Source organism: Chlamydotis macqueenii, chromosome 18 (genome assembly GCF_036417535.1).
Source record: "Chlamydotis macqueenii isolate bChlMac1 chromosome 18, bChlMac1.mat, whole genome shotgun sequence".
NCBI lineage: Eukaryota > Metazoa > Chordata > Aves > Otidiformes > Otididae > Chlamydotis > Chlamydotis macqueenii.
Window position 1 is genome coordinate 13,459,568 of NC_141573.1, and position 20,637 is coordinate 13,480,204.

Sequence of the window (20,637 nt, forward strand, 5' to 3'; positions counted from 1 at the left end):
TGGGCCTTGCAGGCCTCACCCTCTGGCCTCCCGCCGGGCAGCCGACTGGGCCCAACTCGGCCCGGCCCGGCTGCAAGAAGTGGACAGGAGATGAGAAGTGAATAAGATGTAAAAAGGATCCTGAGAGGCGTCTGCCAGCCTGTTGTGAGGAACGGCTGCAGACGCCAAGGTCAGTTCAGAAGGAGGGGGAGGAGTAATGCGGCTCCTGGCCAAGATTCCTCTGCAACTCGTGGTGAAGACCATGGTGGAGCGGGTTGTCCCCCTGCAGTCCATGGAGGTCCACGGAGGGGCAGAGATCCACCTGCAGCCCGTGGAGGACCCCACGCCGGAGCAGGTGGAGGCCTGAAGGAGGCTGTGCCCCGTGGAGGGCCCGCTGGGGCAGCTGTTCTAGAGGGACTGCACCCCGTGGAAGAGATGACCCACGCCGTAGCAGTTTCACGGAGGACTGTGGACGTGGGAGGGACCCCACGCTGGAGCAGAGGAGGAATGCGAGGAGTTCTTCCCCTGACGATGATACAGCGGCGTAAAACAACGCGTGATGAACTGACCGCGACCCCCATTCCCTTTTCCCCCCCCCGTGCCGCTCGGGAGGGGAAGGTAGTAGAGATAATGTTAAGCCCGGGAAGAGGGAGGAGTGGGGGAGAGGTTATCTTGTTCCCTGTCTCATTCTCCTGCTAATTTTAGAAAATAAATGAATAGTTTTCCCCAAGTTGAGTCTGTTTTGCCCGTGACGGTAACTTTAAGGATTTCTCCCCGTCCTTATCTCAAACCTTGAGCCGTTTTTCTTATATCATCTCCCCCTGTTCTCTCGGAGGGTGGGGGGAGCAGGAGAGAGACTGCGTAGTCTGGTCCTGATCAGGGCTGAACTACGACACACGTCTTGAATGACAACTGAAACATTTTACAGCAAATGTATGGAAGAATTAACTGCAAAAGCGACAGCTGTTACTAATCATCATTATATTGGTTATTATGGTAACCAGGATTGTATAATTACCTCCATTAAAAAAATATATATCCTGAAATGCTAGAAAACCACAAAAAGGCAGCAGCCTAAAATAAAATAAAAAGCCTGTGCTGTATTTCTACGACCTTCTAGCAAATAAATAAAAGTGCAGGTTTTCTCTTAATTACAGTTTATAAATAAGGGTGTTGTATACATAGTTTATAGTAAATCTAGGCAAAAACACTCTTACATCAGTGTTTGCCATTTGGAGATGTTTAACAAATATCATGCTGATGGGAAGGTGTTAACTGGGAGATCCCCAAAGCAGGCCCAGCACCTGATAGCCATTAACAAGATCAAGCTCATTCATCCAAAGCAAAGCACAGCCCGTATGTAGAAAAGGCCCAGATCAGTTCAGTAGATTGTGAATTTTGCTTTTCTCACAACAAGCTCCATGCAAGTTTTATGATGAACTGTGTCTAGAAATAGTGCAGTGAGCTGACTCACTCTACTGTGAAAGGAAAAGGAGCTCTCTGCAGCTCCTTAAGAACTCCTCTCCACTATTCACTCAAGAGTATTCCAGGCAAAAAGAAAAAAAAACTATTTAATGTACAAATGGTCGCATACATTGTCACAGATGTTAACTCAGCCAACCCAAACCAAACCCTGCTCCCTGCAGACCTGGGTGCAGGACACTTCCCAAGCCCCAGCAGGACTCTCTTTTTGGCCAGCCCTACAGAAAGACTTGCCTTATGGCCAATTGCCCGTGGCCCCTGGCCCTGCTCCTGACCAGTCCCACCCAGCCACAGGGGTATATAGGCCCTCACAACCCACCCCTGCTTCAGGGCTGTCTTTCTGTCCAGAGCAGCTTGGTTTTTGGAGTGCTTGCTGTGGCTCCTAGGAGCTTGTTTGAGTAGGTTCTAACAGAACTAAGGGTGGCCTCAAAGATACAGAGACTTAAATAGTTAGAGCTGTAATATGAAGATTAGAAGAAGGAAGTTTGTTTTCTTGGTTCTGCTTGCAGTAGCAATATTGATTTGTTTTGTGACCTAGGCTAAAAGCATTAATATCTTAATCTTCTCATCAGATGAAAAATGTTGGCAATGTGTTTGTTTAAAAGGTCACAGTTAAGCAGAATATTATGTAAAGTGTTTTGATGTGCTTGAGTAAAAGACAACGAAGAAATACAAAGCACTAATCTAAAGAACAAAAGATACCGTGCATACAACCAGCATAGTGTAGCTATTTATATGCATGCCTGTATTAAGCAGGCTTCTTAAAAAGTAAATCTAGTTTGCTTAGTATGTTACTCAAATTTTGCTATATTTGAGCAAGCCCTATAGTTTCATGTAGTACAGCAGCTGTTAAGTAACAGTTTGTTTATATAGAAACTTGCATTTCTAAGGAACCTAAAGTGTTTCATAGAGGCCATGCACTACTATAGCATTGTATCTCATTGTGTATGAGCTGTCTGTTCAACTAGGAACTTTATTCTACAAATGGTGGGGAAAATAATAGGATTTTAGACAAGCGTGCCACAGCAGTTTCCTTTTCTCAGAAAATGTGAAAATATGTACTACTTGGCAGCTGCCTTGGGAAGATGGATGGCTGCTTAGGTTCGTCTTCTGGTAAATTTTAAGACTGATAAGACTAACTCAAACTCCTCTGTGGCACACGGTGTCCTGTGAAAACTCAGGGAGTCTTAAATGCGTAGCTAAAACACAATCCGCTTCTGTCTGTGGGTTTTCCCTCCCTGCCTAGCTGTCTTTTGGGTAGATAGTATTGTGTAAGATAAGCTTCTTGTGCTTTATTTAATGGGATTTTTAGGCCTTTTCTTATCAGTAATGGTCTGTGTTATCCTCATAGAAAAGGCTCCTGAACAACAGACAAACAGCAGTACTGTAATCCAAGAACTCTGTGAATCACAGCTTTTGGAAATATAACAAGTGGATGTCTGAGGCGAAATGAAGCGTCATGAACTTCTGCTGATCAAAAGACTTTGAGGTAGGAGCAAGACTGAAGCGAAATGCAACAACTGGCTAAGTCGAAGCTGCTATCCAAGCTTGCAAGGGATCTGGGCAAACCTGGTGAGGCGTTTTAAGCAGAATTTGGGACCATCCGTAAAACCCAGGGCGCAGACCTCCAGCCGCACCGAGCACAGCCGCAGCTGCCGGAGCACGGCGCGGGCCCCCACCTCTCCGGGGCCGAGGCAGCACGGAGGGCGGGCGCGCTCTGGGCGCTGCGAGGCGGAGTCTGTTCCTCAGCGGTGGGAGAAGCCCCGCCGGGTGCGCGGAGCCGCTAACACGTGTGGGAGCGCCTTTCTGGGGATTTTTTTTTTTTTTTTTGTTTGTATTTCCTCTCCCTTCTAAGCCGTTAGGTAACGCTCCGGCGAGGTGCCACGGGAGGCTGCGTGAGGGGAATGGTGTTGTGCGGGAGCCCGGCCCGAGGGACGGAGGGCAGCGCGGCGCGATCGCCACCAGCTCTGCCTCAGGCCTCCCCCGCCGTGGCGAGCAGCCCCGGGCCGAGGTGGGGACCCCGCTGAGGGAGCGGCGGGCCTTCCTGGTCCCGCTCCGCGATGGGACAGAACCCAGCCACGCCCCGCCGCCGCCGCTCGGCCCCTACTCACCAGGCGCGCCGGGCGATCTCAGCGGGGGAGCTGCTCGCCCGCCGGGCCTCCCTCCGCGCCGCCGGGGCCGCCATCAGGGTCACTGGCAAGCGGGACGCCACGGCGCTGGGGGCCCGCGGTGGCGCTTCGGAGCCGCCTCAAGAAGCCGTTGTCTGGTTGGTGGGATTCCGCGCGGCCGTCCGTACGGCGCGCGGTGATTGGCTTGGCCAAGGTGGCGCGCGAAGCTGAGCATCCGCCCTGGCACAGGTCGGGGCGAGCCCTGAGGGGTGGGTGCGCGCACCGAGGCGCGGCGGCTCAGCCCCGGCGGCAGCGCTGAGCGGCACGGCGATCGCTCTGGCCTCGCGGCTGCCGGAATACCATCGGAAAGAGGGTGCTGAGGGGCAATAAAGTGACTCGAGGGTGAAGGGAGTGTGCGGGGGTGGAGAGAGCCCGAGAGCGGCCTGTGGCCTAAGGCCCCAGCCCCTTGGCAAAGGCAGGCCGCGGTGGGTGCCCCGCTCAAGGGAAGGTGAGGGAGAAGGGGTGCGCCTCTGCGACGGGAGGGTGACACCTGCAGATCTCCCTCTGAAAAGCCGCCTTTGCCGTAGAGTAACCAACTGACTAGAAGTCTCAAAGGAGCCATCAGGTGAATGCACATGCTGGGTGCCAGATGCACAGGAAGCCAGGGCGGGAAGGAGCACACAAACGTACCAAGCCGGTAATCTTAACGAGAAATCTAAGCCACTGCAGAATCTGGAAAGGAAATCAGAGGTGTGAGGCAGAGATGGCCTGCCTCTGTGTACAGGGATTTGTGTTTTGTCTTCTGAATTCATAGTGGACTGGCTAAATTGAAAAGATGCATGTCATTTTTTTTTTAGTTCATTTCCTGTAATTCATTGCAGAACTTGTATTATCCCAGGTTGTGGTCAGACAAATTTTTCTTTACAAAACTGATGTTAATTGTGTGCTAAACTACAGATGACAAAGCCTGGTGCAGTTGTTTGCAATTCAACGGCAATACATTGTACAAGGAACTTAAGCTCTGCGCTACTCTCTGGTTTGTCTATGGATGCGGTTTTGGATGACAATGCAATGTTTTGGGTGTGTACTCAATGCTCCTTTGAGACAGACACTACTTTCACAGTGGCTGAATACATACAGAGTGGAGGAGTTCTAAAAGTGTGGTTTCAGCTCTTTCAAATGCAATCTACATTTTTAGTGAGGAGAATGAAGGCCACCAAACTGGTTTTCTTGAGCTTGTTACCCAGAAAAATTCCCTAGAATCACTTAACAAAAAAAAAGGTCCCACAACTCTAATACACTTAAATGATGCTGTGAGTGGTTTTGGTGTCTTAGAAGGAAATAAAATGGCAGGTCTGAGGAATTTTATGGTGTAATTTAGAGACAGTACCAGGAAGGGGAAGAGGATAAATGTGTTAGTGGAATTGTAGTAACATCATGAGTTGTGCTTAGTGCTGCATGAGCATAGTGTTAGTTCCTCTTTGGGGTTGTTCCACCCCGAGTAAAATCTACTTAATTAGTAGAAGGTTTTAAATAAAAGGTCAGAGTAAAGATACAGCTTGAACAGAGATCCAAAGTCTGGATTATTTTGCTTCTGACACTGATTCCCTATGGGTCTTGAACAAGCCACTAATAACCTGTTTTCACTCATAAGTATCCTGTGTAAAGAATTTCTGTCAATGACACATACAGTTATAGGGGCTGATAGACTGGACCTTTAACCTATTCGTGCCTTTATTTCCTCCTTGGTAAATCTGATCTAGCTGTTCACCTCAGAGTGATTTAGGGACCTAGTGCTTGTAGAGCCTGTGATCAAGTGAAAAACATTATCAAAATGCATTATTACAAGTATGATTGGAAGAGCAGACACACTCTGGAATCAGACAATGTTGCTATAGATTCAGAAACAGGACAAGTATTCTGAGAGCACTTTTCCCATGTATTCTAGTACTAGATGACAAAGGGAAAACTTAAAAGGCAAATGCTGTGAAGTACTCAAGAGGCACTAAATTGGTATGATTTTTGGATCTGAGAACGTTGGTGTAAAGACTTGTTCAACAGGAAAAGTTCTCTGTCTTAAGTTATCATCCTCTCTATTTTTAAATATTACAGAATTGTCAATGAATGGTCTAAAGGTAAACAAGATAGTTACTTCTGGATGTTTATAGTAATGTAATATTCTGGTATGGAGAACTCAGATCAGTCAATTTTGTCTGCAAATTAAGACCAACTCCCATATTTGCTTCAAAATAACTATTAAAACTATTCCTCGGGTGCTTTTTTTCCGACATCCTTGTACTTCTTGGAATTATTTCACTCTATCATTTTGGTAGGAAGAGAATTTACAGAAATTAATCAGTTATTGCAAACCTCTGTGTATACTCTGAAACTGCTTAATTTCATGTGCACCGTGTCTTCAGCGCAGGGATACACTGTCTCCTCTTGGGACCACAACATATGGGCAGCGACACGGCTCAGCTTGCAGTAAGCCTCCATCTCTGAATGGCTTGCAGTGCCCGACAGATCCAGGGGAACTATTTGACCTCCCTGCATGTGCCTTTCAGTCAGTCCTCATCAGTGTGCTGCTGCGGGTAAAGCAAACATGAAAATTTGAGTAGGACCACTTTAAAGCAGGTATTGTATGAAAAAAAAAAAATCATTCTTTGCCTTTTTTTTTTTTTTTTTTTTTAGTTAAGCTCTCTGGAAAGATGGTGAAGTTGCATTTTAATTAATATTTGATGAGCAGCATTTCAGAACAGTAATGCAAAATCATTTTTAAATTAATTAAATCAGTGAGAAAATTTTGTATTGTTTAGAAAAGGCAATTGCTGTATGTCTGATTTCCCCACCCCTTTGCACATTTCATGACAGATGCCAGGAATTGACCATATTTCTAATGTATGTGTAGTGATAAGAGGAATTTAAAGGGGCAGGTTGATACAAAAGCTATCTGAGTCTTAAAAATTAAAAACAGTAGTTGCACCTTTACCAAAGCTGAAAGGAAGATAGTATTTCATTTTAGCTGAATGATATTACTTCCCAGCTCCTGTGTGTTGTTTAATAAATAAGGGAGATGCACACCATTCAATTATAAAAAATAAGTGAGACAATGTATTCCTCAAAAGAGAGAGATTCTGCCTTTTAGTAATAAACAGCATCTGCTTTGTTTTTCTCCAAACTGAAAGATAATTGAACTGACAATTCCAAGCTATCCTGAAAATGACAGATGACAGAATTGGGAGTAGGAAGAAAGAAGCCCTTTTGTACTGAAGAAAGGGAGATGGCACACTGTAGTTGGATCTGGTTCCCTTTTACAGATTTCTTTCAGAGCTTAAGCTGCTCTGGGTGACCCCAGCCAACTCATTTTATTCTTTAATTTCTTAATGTCAACAATGGCTATTACAGTTCCCAGGTAGAGCAGCATTTCCTACACAGTCATTTTTATAACAATCTTGTCCTTTCTTCTCTTTGTGACCGTAGAAATACATGTAGGATGGAAGAGAATCTGCTATTCTTCCTAGTTTACTCAGCTTTACTCTAAGACTCATGGGTGGTTTTGTTTCGGACTTCTTTTTCTGCTGGTTTTGAGGCTAAGCTAACTTCTCTTGTCTCCTGGTCTATAAAAGTCGTAACAGTCCCTGTGTGTTTCACGTGGTGATTAGGCTGCTTCACAAGTGCTCTTGAGATTGGTAATGAGTAAAATTGTGAAGCTGTTTTGGCAGATCAGCTGTTCTCTCTGGGTCACAAACACCAACACTTATTTACTGCACTTGGACAGATTCACAGAAACAGACAGTTGTGATAACATTTCAATATTTATGTGAGAAAGCTAGAGCAGAGCATGAGGAAATTTTCTGAACAGGGAGAGCTGGCTGAGGCTAGCAAGACTCAGAACTCAAGAACTACAAATGCCGTTCCTAATGCTGTTGAACATTGTGGCATTAGTTTATTGTATGGTTTTGGGCAAGCCCTCTATGCCTCCGTTTCCCCATTTGCAGAATATTAATATTTACATTGTATATGTGTGTATGCATCTATTATATCTCTTTGATATTGTTGCCTTTATCACTAACACAAAGCTGCAAACTAAAATCAAACTACACAATCAATACACAACAAAGCAGTTGTCCAGTCCTTTCACCCTTCTGCCCTCTGAAGAACAGATACAGAAAACAAATTTGGACAGACTTTTTCCAGTTTTGCTGTCTGATTCTCTAATTAGTAGTGTCACCCAGTGTTCCAGATACAGGCATGTGCAGAAATCCTAGATTGAGACCAGAAACCCAGATCTTGAATGAAGGTTTTAGAGAAACTCTGGTAATATCAGTTAAGTCTTGTAGACTCCACCAGTGGGCCAAGCTTGTTTGGTGACTGTTTTAGTACTTAATTATGAATAAAGGGGATTTATTGCCTTTTCTATTTGTAAGGAGTATCTGCAGGTCTGTTGCATGTGATCCAACTTTAAGACTACCACCTAGATGCTAGGTTTTCTCAAGCTATTTAGCATCTTCCTAGAGCAGGTCATACTAGTTGCTCTGTTGCATCAGGCATGTTTGGTGAAGCAACTTCCACTCCAAGACACACTCAAACATCTAGTAAATGGAATAGTTTGGGATTTTATGGCTAGTGTCCCTGGCTTGATTATTATACGGAGGCCAACATGGGTTGATGTGAGAAGAAAAAGGCAAGAAGATAGTGTCATGCAACAAATAACAACAGCGCGATTCACAGCATTCCCTCCTTGCTGTGCCTACATTCCTGGCATTCCCCTATTTGCCGCACCCACTTTATTCCTGCACATCTCAGACAGAGGTATATAGCAGATCAGTTCCCCTACAGCTGTCAGAACAGTCTTATGGTATTAAATTTTCAACTTGCAAGAAAATTGATCAGGGCTATCTTGAGTTATCTACATCTATTCCACAGCAGATTGTCTGAAAGGTTTTCTGTAGAAGGAAGCTTTTCTCTCTTGGTTCATACATAAGGCTGCTTATATACAACTATAACATATATAGTGTTATGCTATGTGAACTGCAGCAACATAGTGCAGAATCACAATGTGAAATGTTGAGCATCTTCAGATGTGTTGAGCCAGTCAAGGTTTTGCTTTAAAAAAAAAAAAAAAAAAAAGATCACTACAATTCTTTGAAATTAGGAAATGTGTCAGAGGAAGAAAGGTGCATATTAGCAATGTATTTTATTACAATTATTGTGCCAGATGCCATTAAAAAAAATAATTGCAACAGACACAGTTCCTTAAATTAGCAGTTGTGTATTGGAGTTCATGATGATTGCAGATTCTCACATCTGAGGAGAACAGGCTTAGGAACAAATGAGAGGACTACAGAAAGGATGAAGTAAGATGTCTTTGAAAGTTCTAGCAGGAAATTGTCCTCTGCCTGTGGTTCAGCAGACACAAAGGCTGAAGCACATGGAATGTAGAGTTAAGCCACATCTTGTAAAGAAATTGCTTACATTTCAGAAGTTTGTCAAGAAGGTGATCTGCCTGTGAAACACCAGTGATGATGAAGCAAGGACTTAAAAAAAGCCAGAGGTTCCTTCTTTTAGAGCTGGGATGTGATGTCAGATTGCAGCAACCAAGTGGCTCCTACTCATGCTAAAGGGAATTACACCGACCCCATTTTATCTTTGATACCGACTGTATCTAAAGTACCTAGATGCTAGATTTTTGCTCTTGATTGATTAGAAGCCTTGAAGAATTTGGCCTCATGCAACTTTGCATCAAGTTGACATCTACAAATTAAGGATCACTTTTGTTCTCCACTCAAGCTTGGATTTTTCTTGCTGCAGCCTCTGCACCACGTGAAATATCACTTTCGGGGTTCTTTCTCTGTCTTGCATATCACCAGAAAGACTCTGCTGTAGTTAAATTTGCTCACAATGTACACAGAACATTAACACCACACTAGCTCATTCTTTCATTACTGTGTCAGTTCACAAGCTTTTAACTTGTGTTAAAATAGAGACAATAGAGAGAACAGATATGAATGAAAGCTAGAGCAAATATTTTCTGACTATGAACCCTCTCTAAGTTCAATAGCTCTCCCAATAGTTCCCAGTTGCGCTTTTGTTTGAGGCAGAGGCCCCTGGGCTCCAATTTAAGCTCTGACATTTAGTTTTCAAAACCACCTTTGAAGTTGCATGTGTTGATGCTCTCAGCAAGTGGGAGTGAGAGGTCACTTCTTTATTCCTTTGAATGAAAAGAAACAGTCTAGAGTATTTTCCTGGTTAAGCATTTAGTTTCTTGCATCAGCTCGACAAGGAAGTACATTTACTGCATACAGTAGCACCAAGATGGTGACAAAAATTAGGAACATGTACATATTATCTCTTCATACATGCCAGAGTTGCTTATCTGGAGAAACTGTGTTAGGACAACATATGCTAATTTCATGCATTGGCTATGACAACACTAGAAAAAGTTAATCTTTAGATGACCTACAGTGGGAGTTCTGAGTCCCAATAATGTAAAAGTTTACACAATAATTAAATTCCATTGTAAGGATACAGACATTAATGGAGCATAGTGTTGTAGTTCAGCCCCGATCGGACCAGACTATGCAGTCTCTCTCTCACTCGCCCCCACCCTCTGAGAGAACAGGGGGAGATGATATAGGAAAAACGGCTCGAGGTTTGAGATAAGGACGAGGAAAAATCCTTAAAGTTACCGTTATGGGCAAAACAGACTCGACTTGGGGAAAACTATTCATTTATTACTACAAATAGCAGGATAATGAGACAGAGAACAAGATAACCTTCCCCCACCCCTCCCTCTTCCCAAGCTTAACATTATCTCTACCACCTTCCCCCCCCGAGTGGCACAGGGGCAAAGAGGGAATAGGGGTTGCGGTCAGTTCATCATGCGTTGTTTTACACCGCTGCTTCATGGTTGGGGGAAGAACTCCTCACATTCCTCCCCTGCTCCAGCGTGGGGTCCCTCCCACGGGCCACAGTCCTTCATGAAACTGCTCCGGCGTGGGTCATCTCTTCCACGGGGTGCAGTCCCTCCAGAACAGCTGTCCCAGCGGGCCCTCCATGGGCCACAGCTGCCTTCAGGCATCCACCTCCCCCAGTACGGGATCCTTCACGGGCTCCAAGTGGATCTCTGCCCCTCCGTGGACCTCCATGGGCTGCAGGGGGACAACCTGCTCCACCATGGTCGTCACCACAGGCTGCAGGGGAATCTTGGCCAGGAGCTGCATTACTCCTCCCCCTCCTTCTGAACTGACCTTGGCGTCTGCAGCCGTTCCTCACAGCAGGCTGGCAGACACCTCTCAGGATCTTTTTACATCTCATTCACTTCTCATCTCCTCTCCACTTCTTGCAGCCGGGCCGGGCCGAGTTGGGCCCAGTCGGCTGCCTGGCGGGAGGCCAGAGGGTGAGGCCTGCAAGGCCCACAAGGCTCGCGCCTCCTGCTCTGTGCCTCTGTCCCCCGCTCAGCTTCTTCACATCTTCTGTTCTCTTTTTTTTTTTTTTCTGTTTTCCCCTTCTTAAATACGTTACCGCAGAGGCGTTATCAGGGAACATTCTGCTACCAATCGGCTCGGCCTTGGCCAGCAGTGGGTCCGCCCCAGGCCCGGCCGAGTCCACTGAACAAAGGGGAAACTTCCAGCAGTTTCCTACAGAAGCTGCCACCTTAGGCCCCCCCCTCACTAAACAAAACCACGACACATAGCTTAAAGACTGTGTCAAGATAAGGCACATATCACTATGGTTTGTCTTCAGTGACACTTGCGCTAACATAACTGCTGTTAAACCTCATGTCATCAGTAACTATTGTCTTTCGTCAGTAAAATGGTATTAACATGAATATTCCAAGCAGCAATTTTAAATCTTGAGTGGCTGCTCCTCTGGTCTATTCATAGCAAAACCCGTACATTTATTTCCCCAGACTGCTCTGAGACATTTCAAAGGGTATCCAAAAGAAATGTCTGACAGCAAAATTTTTCTTATGCTTAGTACTTCTTAAAATACTCAGAGTTAATCTTAGATTATATTTTGTTACCACAAACTGTCATAGAAAATTCAAGCTATTCCTAGACTACAAAAACATTTGAAATTGATCCTCTAGCAGAACAATGTCTCTGTTCCCTTTTTCACCCTTGCTTACAGTTATGCCAGGATTTCAGCTTTTGCTGTAGTGAAGCTGCATTGTATTTGCACAGTAAGTTGTATATTTTTCTAAAGCATTAACTTGTTTGCAAGCTGGGGGAACATTCTACAGTAGTTGGTTTGCGAGCAAGTATATCTCAGCAACTCCTTTATCAGGAATATCTTTCTATAACACTTTGATCTCTGCTGTTTCTAAAATGTGTTGCTTGTTTGATTTTCTAGGGCTGCCCTTTTAAATTTGGGCAGCTGCAGCCTTGTAAAGCAGCTATCATTCAAATGGCAGCTGTTAGCCATATCTGGCTTTTCAAGTCCAGCTATAAGTAACTGCTACAACTTTTCCGAGAAGATGTTTTTTAACTTGTAGAAGGCTTACTGAGAACTTCTGAATCCTCACTTTGAGGTCATACATGAAACAGATTCTGTAAGCCTGTTCTAGGAACAAGTAGTGGGGACTGGAGAGATCTTGGAATCTAGCTCCGATTTAATAAATCTTTCTGTCATCCTAGATGAATCACTTCTGCACCCTCAGAAAGAATGTCTGAAACATGTAGCATCCTCAGCTTCTATAGCTCCTTTTCTTCATCCTTTCCAATTTTTGAATGAAGTACTGGGAGAATTTACACCTTCCCCCAACATCCAAATCTAGGAATAAGTTAAACCCCCTTAAGTACAATACTATTAGGATGAGAAAATGATCTAAGGGTTTAAACCACAAATTTCATCCAAAAATAACCTCTCAGGAATCTTTATCAAGCTGCTTAAGCATTTAGATTGAGAATGTTAGTAGGCAATGTTTGCAGAACATGGTTTGTAAGCCAAATTGTATGAGAGCAGTATATATTCTAATGTTATTATCTTGGTATGGATGAAACCATGACATCACCCCTGCAAAGTACAGCTTGGGAGATCAGCCAGTGTGGTGGTTTATTTAAAAAAAGAAAGTGGGTTTAACTGGGGGCTGAAAATATGCCTATCTGTCATAAAACAAAATATTTATTATCTATGTCTAAAGATGTAGTCTTGGTCCAGAATAATCCTAAATTTACATGAGCCCAGTTGTGAACTCTGCAACTTATGTCTCAATGCTGTGGTACCTGGTGTGCTTAGATTCTGCACTTCCAGTCTCAACATCTTTTTGCAGGTAGGGGAGTGGGGAGCGACCTGTCTGGGGCAAGGGTGGGCAAGGTGGAAGTAACCCCTATAGTTGGCTCATCCTTTCAGGGGAGCGGGAGTACAGTTGTAGAAAGCCTCTTGCTCAGAAACCACAGCCACAGGGAAGCTTTTTTTTTTTTTTTTTTTTTCAGTGGCTGAAAGAATGTTGGGGGGGGTCATAGAGTTAAACCCTGGAATTAGTCGCCTGTGCAATCTGAATTTTGCTCTGTGTGCATATTTTAATTGCTCTGTGTGACCACACCGTTGTGGGTTTTTCCTCCATTGACCAGTGCTCGGACGGGATGGTTAGCTGTACGGGCTCTCCTGGCTGTGCGCGCGGCTGTGCTCTTTGCTCAGAGTTCCGTGCCTGCTCAAACCCTGCTGGGCTTTAACGCTGGTGTGGTTTTCTCCGAAGTCACAGGTAGCTTCTAAATTAATTTCTTATTACGAGCTCCATGGTGTGGTAGACAACTGTGTCTCACAGACAAGCGGAGGCACGGGTAAATTAGGCAAACACTCTGTGCAAACCCTGAGTGGTTTCACCTCCAGAAGCCCGGTACGCATGGCCTCCTCCCCCGGGAAATTAATGTACCGGTGTTGCGCGGCCCGTACCGCTGCGGTGATCGGGAGCACTCGGGACCTCGATTGCGGCCTCTTCCCGCTCGCTTCTGCGCAAGCCCGGGGAGGGCGGGGCGGTGGCTGTGGGGTGCGGTGGCTGTGGCGGGAGGGTCGCGGGGCGGCCTCGGAGCAGCCCCGGCCCGGCGGCTGTGTAGTCCCCGCTGTTGCGCATGCGCAGAGAGTGCCCGCCCTTTGCCCGGGGCGGGTGAGCGCCCAGACGCTTTTCCCGCGGTGGGCGGTGCGCGAGCGCAGAGGGCGGTTGACAGGGCCGCTCTCGCGAGAGTTGTTGCGGGAACAGCGGCAGCGGCAGCTGTGGCGCCGTGGGACGTAGCCGTGGGACGTAGCCGTAGTGGCAGCCGAGGCGGCGCTGGAGGGGCGGCCGTGCCGGGCCGCGTGGGGCCAGGCAGGCGGCGAGGACCCTCGGGCGGGGCGGCGCTGCGCGGTGAGTCAGGGGGGTGTGTATGGAGGGCGGGCGTCCGGCCGCCGATCCCCCCCGGCCTGCCTCGGTGCGGCGCGGGGAAGGGCCTTCCTGGCGGGGCTGGGCTACCGTGCCCGCCGCGGGTCTTGCCGTACTGGGGTGGTGGACGTGCTGGGCTCCGGCGGCGGGCCTGTCACATTGCGGCGGCCTGGGCCACTGGGGCGTCCCTCCTTTCCCCACTATGCTCCGCAGCCGTCGCCCCGGGGCTGTGGGCCTGCGCCCCGGCGGGCTGCGGCCTTCCTGGGGTTCTGGGCGCTCCTCGGGGGTGCGGGGTGGGTGGGGGCTGGAATGAGCTCCGGGGCTGTAGGGGCGTTATCTACGAGGCGAGGCTCCCTGTCCGGGGCTGCTTTCCGTGCTTGGGTCCCCTGGACGGGCTTTAGCCCGCTTTGCCCTACGTCTGTGGAGTATTGTCTGATGGTGGTTCTTGGGACTTGTTTTTAATATTCCCCGGAAGAGTTCTTCAGTAACTTCGGGCCGCTTCCAAAGGTTGAAAGGTTGCAAATACCCTGTAGGCAGGTTAACGTCCCTTCCTTTCTTTCTCCAAAGACCTTTCGGGTCATGCTTCAAACGTGAGTTTCTATGAAAGAGAGGTACGTTTTTCTCTTCTGAACTTACTGCTTGAGATTCAATATTGGTTTTGTGGGATAAGGTTTAACTTGCCAATTTAGTTTCAAATAATCTGTAGAAGACAAGCATGCAGTCTTGTTAACTCCCACATCATCTGACTCAGACATCTCTTTTATAACCTAAAGAGAAAAATACTCTGTAGCATAGTTAATAACTGGGAGAGCAGTTCATAGATAAATACAGTGTTTAGAGAAGTTCATTCCTTGTTTTAAAAATTATTAAATGCCTGTGGTCAAGGGCCAGAATTCGAAGGGTCACGGACTGTTTTCTTCACACACTGTGTTATTTATAATCCATTTTTCTGCAAACTTTGGATGTTGAGAAATTGTGCCAAAAAAGACCTTTCAATTATTATCACCTCTTACTATAGTCATGTAGTGTTTTAAGTATTTCATACCAGGCAAGCTTGTAATGTTTAAAGCTGCTTTATACAGTTTAAAATAAGAATAAATAAATAAATATAGGCAATAAATAAAGCTTGTCAGACATGAAATTTTCTACTACCTTATAGAATGATTTGATCTGATATCTATGCTTTGTGCTGTATTTTAGTTTTATAAGTGATATCTTGAGTTGTCCTCTGACAAGATGTACTCAAGGAAGTTGAAATATATTAAGCAAGTAGATGATGAGTATCATTTATGACTCTGAATGTTCTGGTTTTTATATGTTGATAATTTTAGTTTATATTTTGCCTCATTTGTTTATTATGTTCTACTTCCTTATTTGGCTAATTTGAATTAGTGCTCTGCCCTTATGATTTTTTCTTTCTATTCTTTTGTATAGAGCCTGACACTTAACTGTATGTCTTCAACAAGATGTATCAACACTTTTTTTTTCTTTTCAGCACCCTCAGGAATGTTTTGTCCTATAACAGCTGATGAAGCTTAGGATCCGATTCTTTACAAAATCTTTCACTGAATATATTTTCTTTCTTCCCTCACTTTGGCTCTTCTAAACTGTCTGTTCTTCTATTCCCGTCTATATCACTTTCCAGAAGAACAGCAAACCAGTGGAAATAAAACAATGAGAAAGCTCTCACTTCCTAGAAAAAAAATGCTGTTTGTAAGAGCAGTATAAAAAGCCTGCCTTTGCTGTTGTGTTTTTTGAAATATCTGTTGAAAAGAATGTGAGAATTGTTTCCTGTTGGCTACAACAGGGAGGTTTGTATTTATGATTGCTATGGCAGTTCCATCCTAAGCTGCAGCATTCTATTACTAATAAGAATTTACTGTTAGTTGCATCTGCTGCCTTTTCTTCCTGTCCTCCCTCCTAGATTTTTTTTTTAAGAGCAAAAGCCCCGAATCACAGTAAGGAGAAAGATTAAAAACACACTAGTGTTCTGAGAAATCTTAATTATGTCTCTAGTAAGATCATCTGGTAATTTTTGTAGTATGTATTCATTGTATTCATATTTTAACTGTTATTCATTCGTACCTTTGTTATTCCATTTGAAGTCTGTGGAACTGAGGTACACTTATAGTATTTGCAGTGTGTCCTGTATCAGTGCTGTCTGCTTGAAGCAAATACCTACACCTGTGCTCTCAGTGGGCAGAGACCTAGCACAAGCTACTTCCACAGTAAGCTTATTTTTTGCCTTGTTGGGCAGTTAGTTTGCTTATGTTTTAATAATTATGTGTCTGACTGTTTATAAGAACTTACTTAATAAGATTAGTGAACAGCAAATGCTCTTTAAGGGAATTGATGTCCTAAGTTTACCTTTTCTGACATTTGCTGTATAAGTATCTTCTTGGTTTAATATTGTCAAAGCTTTTCACTAATTTACGTATAGCGTTTGTGCATAAACTTCAGCTCCACTTTTGCCTAAAGTCAGGAGGGTTAAAGTTTTGTTCTACACTGCAGCTGTTGTTAGTATTGTTACCTAGAAACATCCCTCTTTACATGCTGACAATATATATGATGGTGGTAGTAACACGAATGCATGTTTAAAGAAAATTGCGTGATGAATTTCTTTCATCTTGAATTGTGCTGAAAAAATTCCCAATGTTGTACTGTTGCTAAACTCAAGGAAATGCTGGTATAGTTCTTGGAAATGCTGCATCAGTTTCTCTAAGAAAGTTGTGTATTAACTCCTTCAGTTATTCTTAGATGCTAGTGCCGTACTAGGTAGTACGGCACCCCAAAGAAAGGAGCATTTACCAATTGGCAGTAATTTCTTTATTTAAATGTGTCTTGAGCCTATAAAATATTCTTTAAGTTGTGCGACTTGCTGTTACATTCTTAGGTTTGGAACTTAGGGTTTTCAAGCAGTATTCCCTTAAGTTGATGGTGTTTGTGTGCCCCTATAATGGTACATATCTTCATATGTAGCATTGGGCTGTTTGAAACACTGAAATGATGCTGCCATATCTTTTAAGAAGGAACAGAAACCAATGATATTTACCATGAAATGTCCAGGACATGTAGTCAGTATGCTTAAGCAAATGTTTGCATTTTCCCTTGCTTTGTATGCAGTCGTTCATGTTGTTTCTTAATACTGCTATAACAGCAGAAAATTAAAAATGCCATCCCTTTTAAAAAAAAGAGAAACAGAGACCAGGTTAGAAAGGTGAGGAGATGGTGAACTGAACACGATAGAGGCTGGCAAGGGGAAAATGTTCCCAGCAAAGGGAAGTTACTGTTGCTGTTTGCATGAGTATGCTAGTACAGTGTGGAAGACTGATATAAGAAAGACAGATGCTTTTTCATCAGCATTGAAACTAAAATTAAGTATTTTAAATTCATCAAAATGAAGCTAAGATGATACACTCTTTTGTTTTAGTTATGTGTGTTGGTCAAAGCTTGGATCCACTGTGTTTATTTCCAATAGCTGCAGTAGCACAGGCAGAGTGTTCAGTTGCAATCTTCATGGCTGTTGACAGCTTTACTTTTTTTACGTCTTACTGATGTTTCAGTAGTGCTGTGTAGGAGTATGAAAGAAATCCTCAAGCCCTGTCCATATGGGGACTTCACTAAGCTGGTTTTTTTTTTTTTTTTTTTTTTGATCAAGGTAAGTCCTGTAAATACCTCTTCTTGTTCTGCCAGTTTCCTCTGACAGAAATCTCAGTTCTGGTGTTTGCCTCGAGCTTCGTTATTCTTTATGGGGAACTGAAGTTTGGGCAAACATGGGACTCACGGAATATGAGCATGTTAATTGCTGAACTATGTTTGTGTAAGGCAGGTTTTTCTCCGAAATGAGAAGATACTATTGCCGTCTGCTGCCTTTGCATATAGCAGGGCTCTTTCTGGCCATAACTGCAGAGATTGAATTAGCAGGTGTGTGGGTTCACTGGTGTTTGTCAGATCTCTTTTGTCTTGAATTGTTGTTGACAAATGCCAGCTCTCAGCTGTTTTGTCAGAGGGGTATTCATGATGTTTTTAAACTTTTTTTTTCTGATCCTTTACCTTCTCTGCTATCAAATGTAGCTGGAGTTAGATTAAATTCTTCCTGTTCTAACCTGAGATTAAAATTTCAGTGGTTTCAGTGTGTCTACGTATGCCTTGCCAGGTTTGATGTAATTTCTTCTCTGGGCCCGTAAGAGATACACAAACTTGCTGATTGAAACCCCTTAAAATAATTAAGATCAATGCTGTTCTTATAAAGATTTTTTTTTTAGCATGTTCTGCTGCTCGAGACCTGCTGCTGGAATTCCAGAATGTTTGCTTTTATGACAGAGTGAGCCCAAACTTTTGTCTCTATGTAAGGACACTTTTTGATAGGCATTTCAGTTCCAAGAAAGTCCCGTTATAGAGGACCCACAGCAGTATTCTCTGCTTTATCTAACTGATGGTATTTAAATTGACTGTGAATGGGAAAAGCCAATTTATGATGTAAGCTGTCTACAGACCGGTCTGTCCCCGTGCCCGGCCCTCACCGCCGCCTGTCCGCACGGCGGGGCCGAGGTCAGCAGCGATGCCCGACCGCGCTGCTCCCCGCCCGCAGCCCTCGGCGGGGCTGCCCCGACACGTCCTGTTGCCCGTTCGATCTGACCGGAATGAAAACTGCGAGGAGCGAGTGTTTCCCGGCGGGAGAGGGGAACTCCGGCGGGGCGGGGGCGGGCAGCTCCTCCCGCGGGCCGGTGCCGCCCCTCCCCGGGGCCTCGGGGCGGCCATTGGCCGCCGGACGTGTCACTCGGGCCGGCGGCGGCGGGAGGAAGCCGCGGGAGCGGCTCTGGGCGCGGCCGCGGCCGTCGATCCGTGCCACTTCCCCTAATGGCCCGTCTCTTCCTTCTCACCGTCCCCTAGGGCGGATCGTGCCCCGGCCTCCCTGTATGTGAGAGACGGGGCCGGCGTCTCGGACGGAGCCGGGCCGCGGGAGGAGCGGAGGCTTCGGGGAGCGCTTCCTTCCCACCGCCCGCACCGCCGTGCGCGGCAGCCCCAGCATGGAAGCCATCGCCAAGTACGACTTCAAAGCCACTGCAGATGACGAGCTGAGCTTCAAACGGGGGGATATCCTTAAGGTAAGTGGAGGGTAAGGGCTCGGAAGTGCCCTCTTTCACCCCGGGGTTTTCAGCTTCTCTCCTCACTCTCTTCCTGTCCGACAGACCTGACCCTGTTTTGGGTCCGCAGTGAACGCCATCTCCGTTTAACAGGATGCCTCAAGATTTCCTCAGTCCCAGCCTGACCTCTCTTAAGAGCAGTAGAGGCTGATTTGTTTCTGTGTTAAGTGTGCATCCCAAAGTCTCTCACTCATCTCTTCTGAGATTAGTGTGTGAAAACTTAGTCATAAACACGGTAGCAAATAAGCAGAAGTACAAGATAATCTCTACACTGAAATCCCTTCCATGAGAGGAAACCCCTTAAAATAATCAAGATCAATTTGGTATTCCTTTCCTTTGCCTCCTGCCAAGGATTCCAATATCAAAGAACAGTGATTAGATTATTTCTCAGTAGATAATCTTTTAGCATCAGACCGTCAAATATTGGTGCTGAGTTTTGTCTTCAGTCCTGATGAACTTGAGTGATAAGCTTGTGGTTGAATATTTAATGGATCTGTGCACATGTAAGTGGATGTTGGAGTGCCTTGGAGGACTTTTGGTATATAGTTCTTTCAGTATATCAGAGGCTTTTTAGACTTCATCTTGGCTATATTAAAGGAATTTGAAAAGTATTTGAATTTCTGAAACTTTATTTGAAAGAACTAGACACACAGAGCAAGCCCAAAATTTTATTTTGAAGAGGGAGTAAAATATAAAAATCCTAGTGATTTGGCCTCAGTGAAGCACAAGCTTTGTTGCTTCCAAGTAATAAGAGCCATATTGCAGAATGTTTTAATGGAGTTTCATTCAGAGTCAGTATTTCTCCATAAATTTATAAGAGGAGCTTTACCTTTCCAAAGTGATGTATTTAGAATTAAGTGTTTTAAGCTGCTAAAATGCTTTGAGTAGAAACTGTTTTGAGAGGTGCCTCTCCTGCAGATGCAAGGTTGTAAATTTGTGTATGCTGATAAATAAAGTCCTGCAGACCTCAGTGGGATTACTCATCTGTTCAAAATTTTTCCCAGGGAAGGCTTGATTTAACTACTATTTTAAGATAAGTTGGAAAAAACATCTTCTACGTTTAAACTTAACATGCATCTTTTAGGACTGGTATTTCAATGACATAACTGTGGCTTTGTTAAAAGTGCAGTAATATTGTGTGGCCATCAACAGGTAAAGGTTGCAAGTATGTATCCTGCTTCAAGATTGTTAATTTTAAAAATAATTATGTATTCTACGTCTCCCTGGCCTACAATGGGCCTGTTAGACTTGTAGACCTCAGTTCCAATGTTTGTGTAAATTACTGGAATATTTCCTTTTACTGTTTTTAAACATTTAAGATTGTCAGAATTTTAGAAGTCTTCTGTGATAACCTTTCATTTATTTGTCTTAACCTGAGCTGTATTTTTCTATTTTGGGTTACTACTAACTGCACTCAGTTTTTATGATGTATTTGAAGTAGAGCACAGCTGAAGTCAGCTTGTAGAAAATGCTAAACAGGAAGGAAAAATTAAGTACAATGAAATATAGTTTATTTTAAAGTGTATTCTTAATTATTTTCATCTAGTTTGGTATAGAAGTT

General features: G+C 44.6%; 2 protein-coding genes across 6 annotated transcripts in view; one reads left to right on the forward strand and one right to left on the reverse strand.

Annotated features, from left to right (window-relative positions):
• TMEM94 (transmembrane protein 94) overlaps window positions 1-3,713 on the reverse strand; it is a 57,803-nt gene extending 54,090 nt beyond the window's left edge. For all 4 annotated transcript variants that reach the window (XM_086762585.1, XM_086762584.1, XM_086762583.1 and 1 more), the window contains exon 1: window positions 3,573-3,713. The gene's annotated coding sequence lies outside the window, so the exon portion shown is untranslated. The remainder of the gene's footprint in view (window positions 1-3,572) is intronic.
• Window positions 3,714-13,768: 10,055 nt separating this feature from the next.
• The window catches only part of GRB2 (growth factor receptor bound protein 2), a 54,818-nt gene continuing 47,949 nt past the window's right edge, over window positions 13,769-20,637 (forward strand). For both annotated transcript variants that reach the window (XM_086762373.1, XM_086762374.1), the window contains exons 1-2: window positions 13,769-13,914; window positions 18,823-19,037. In XM_086762373.1, coding sequence (XP_086618499.1) covers window positions 18,960-19,037 — 78 coding nt within the window. In that variant the 5' untranslated portion in view covers window positions 13,769-13,914; window positions 18,823-18,959. The remainder of the gene's footprint in view (window positions 13,915-18,822; window positions 19,038-20,637) is intronic.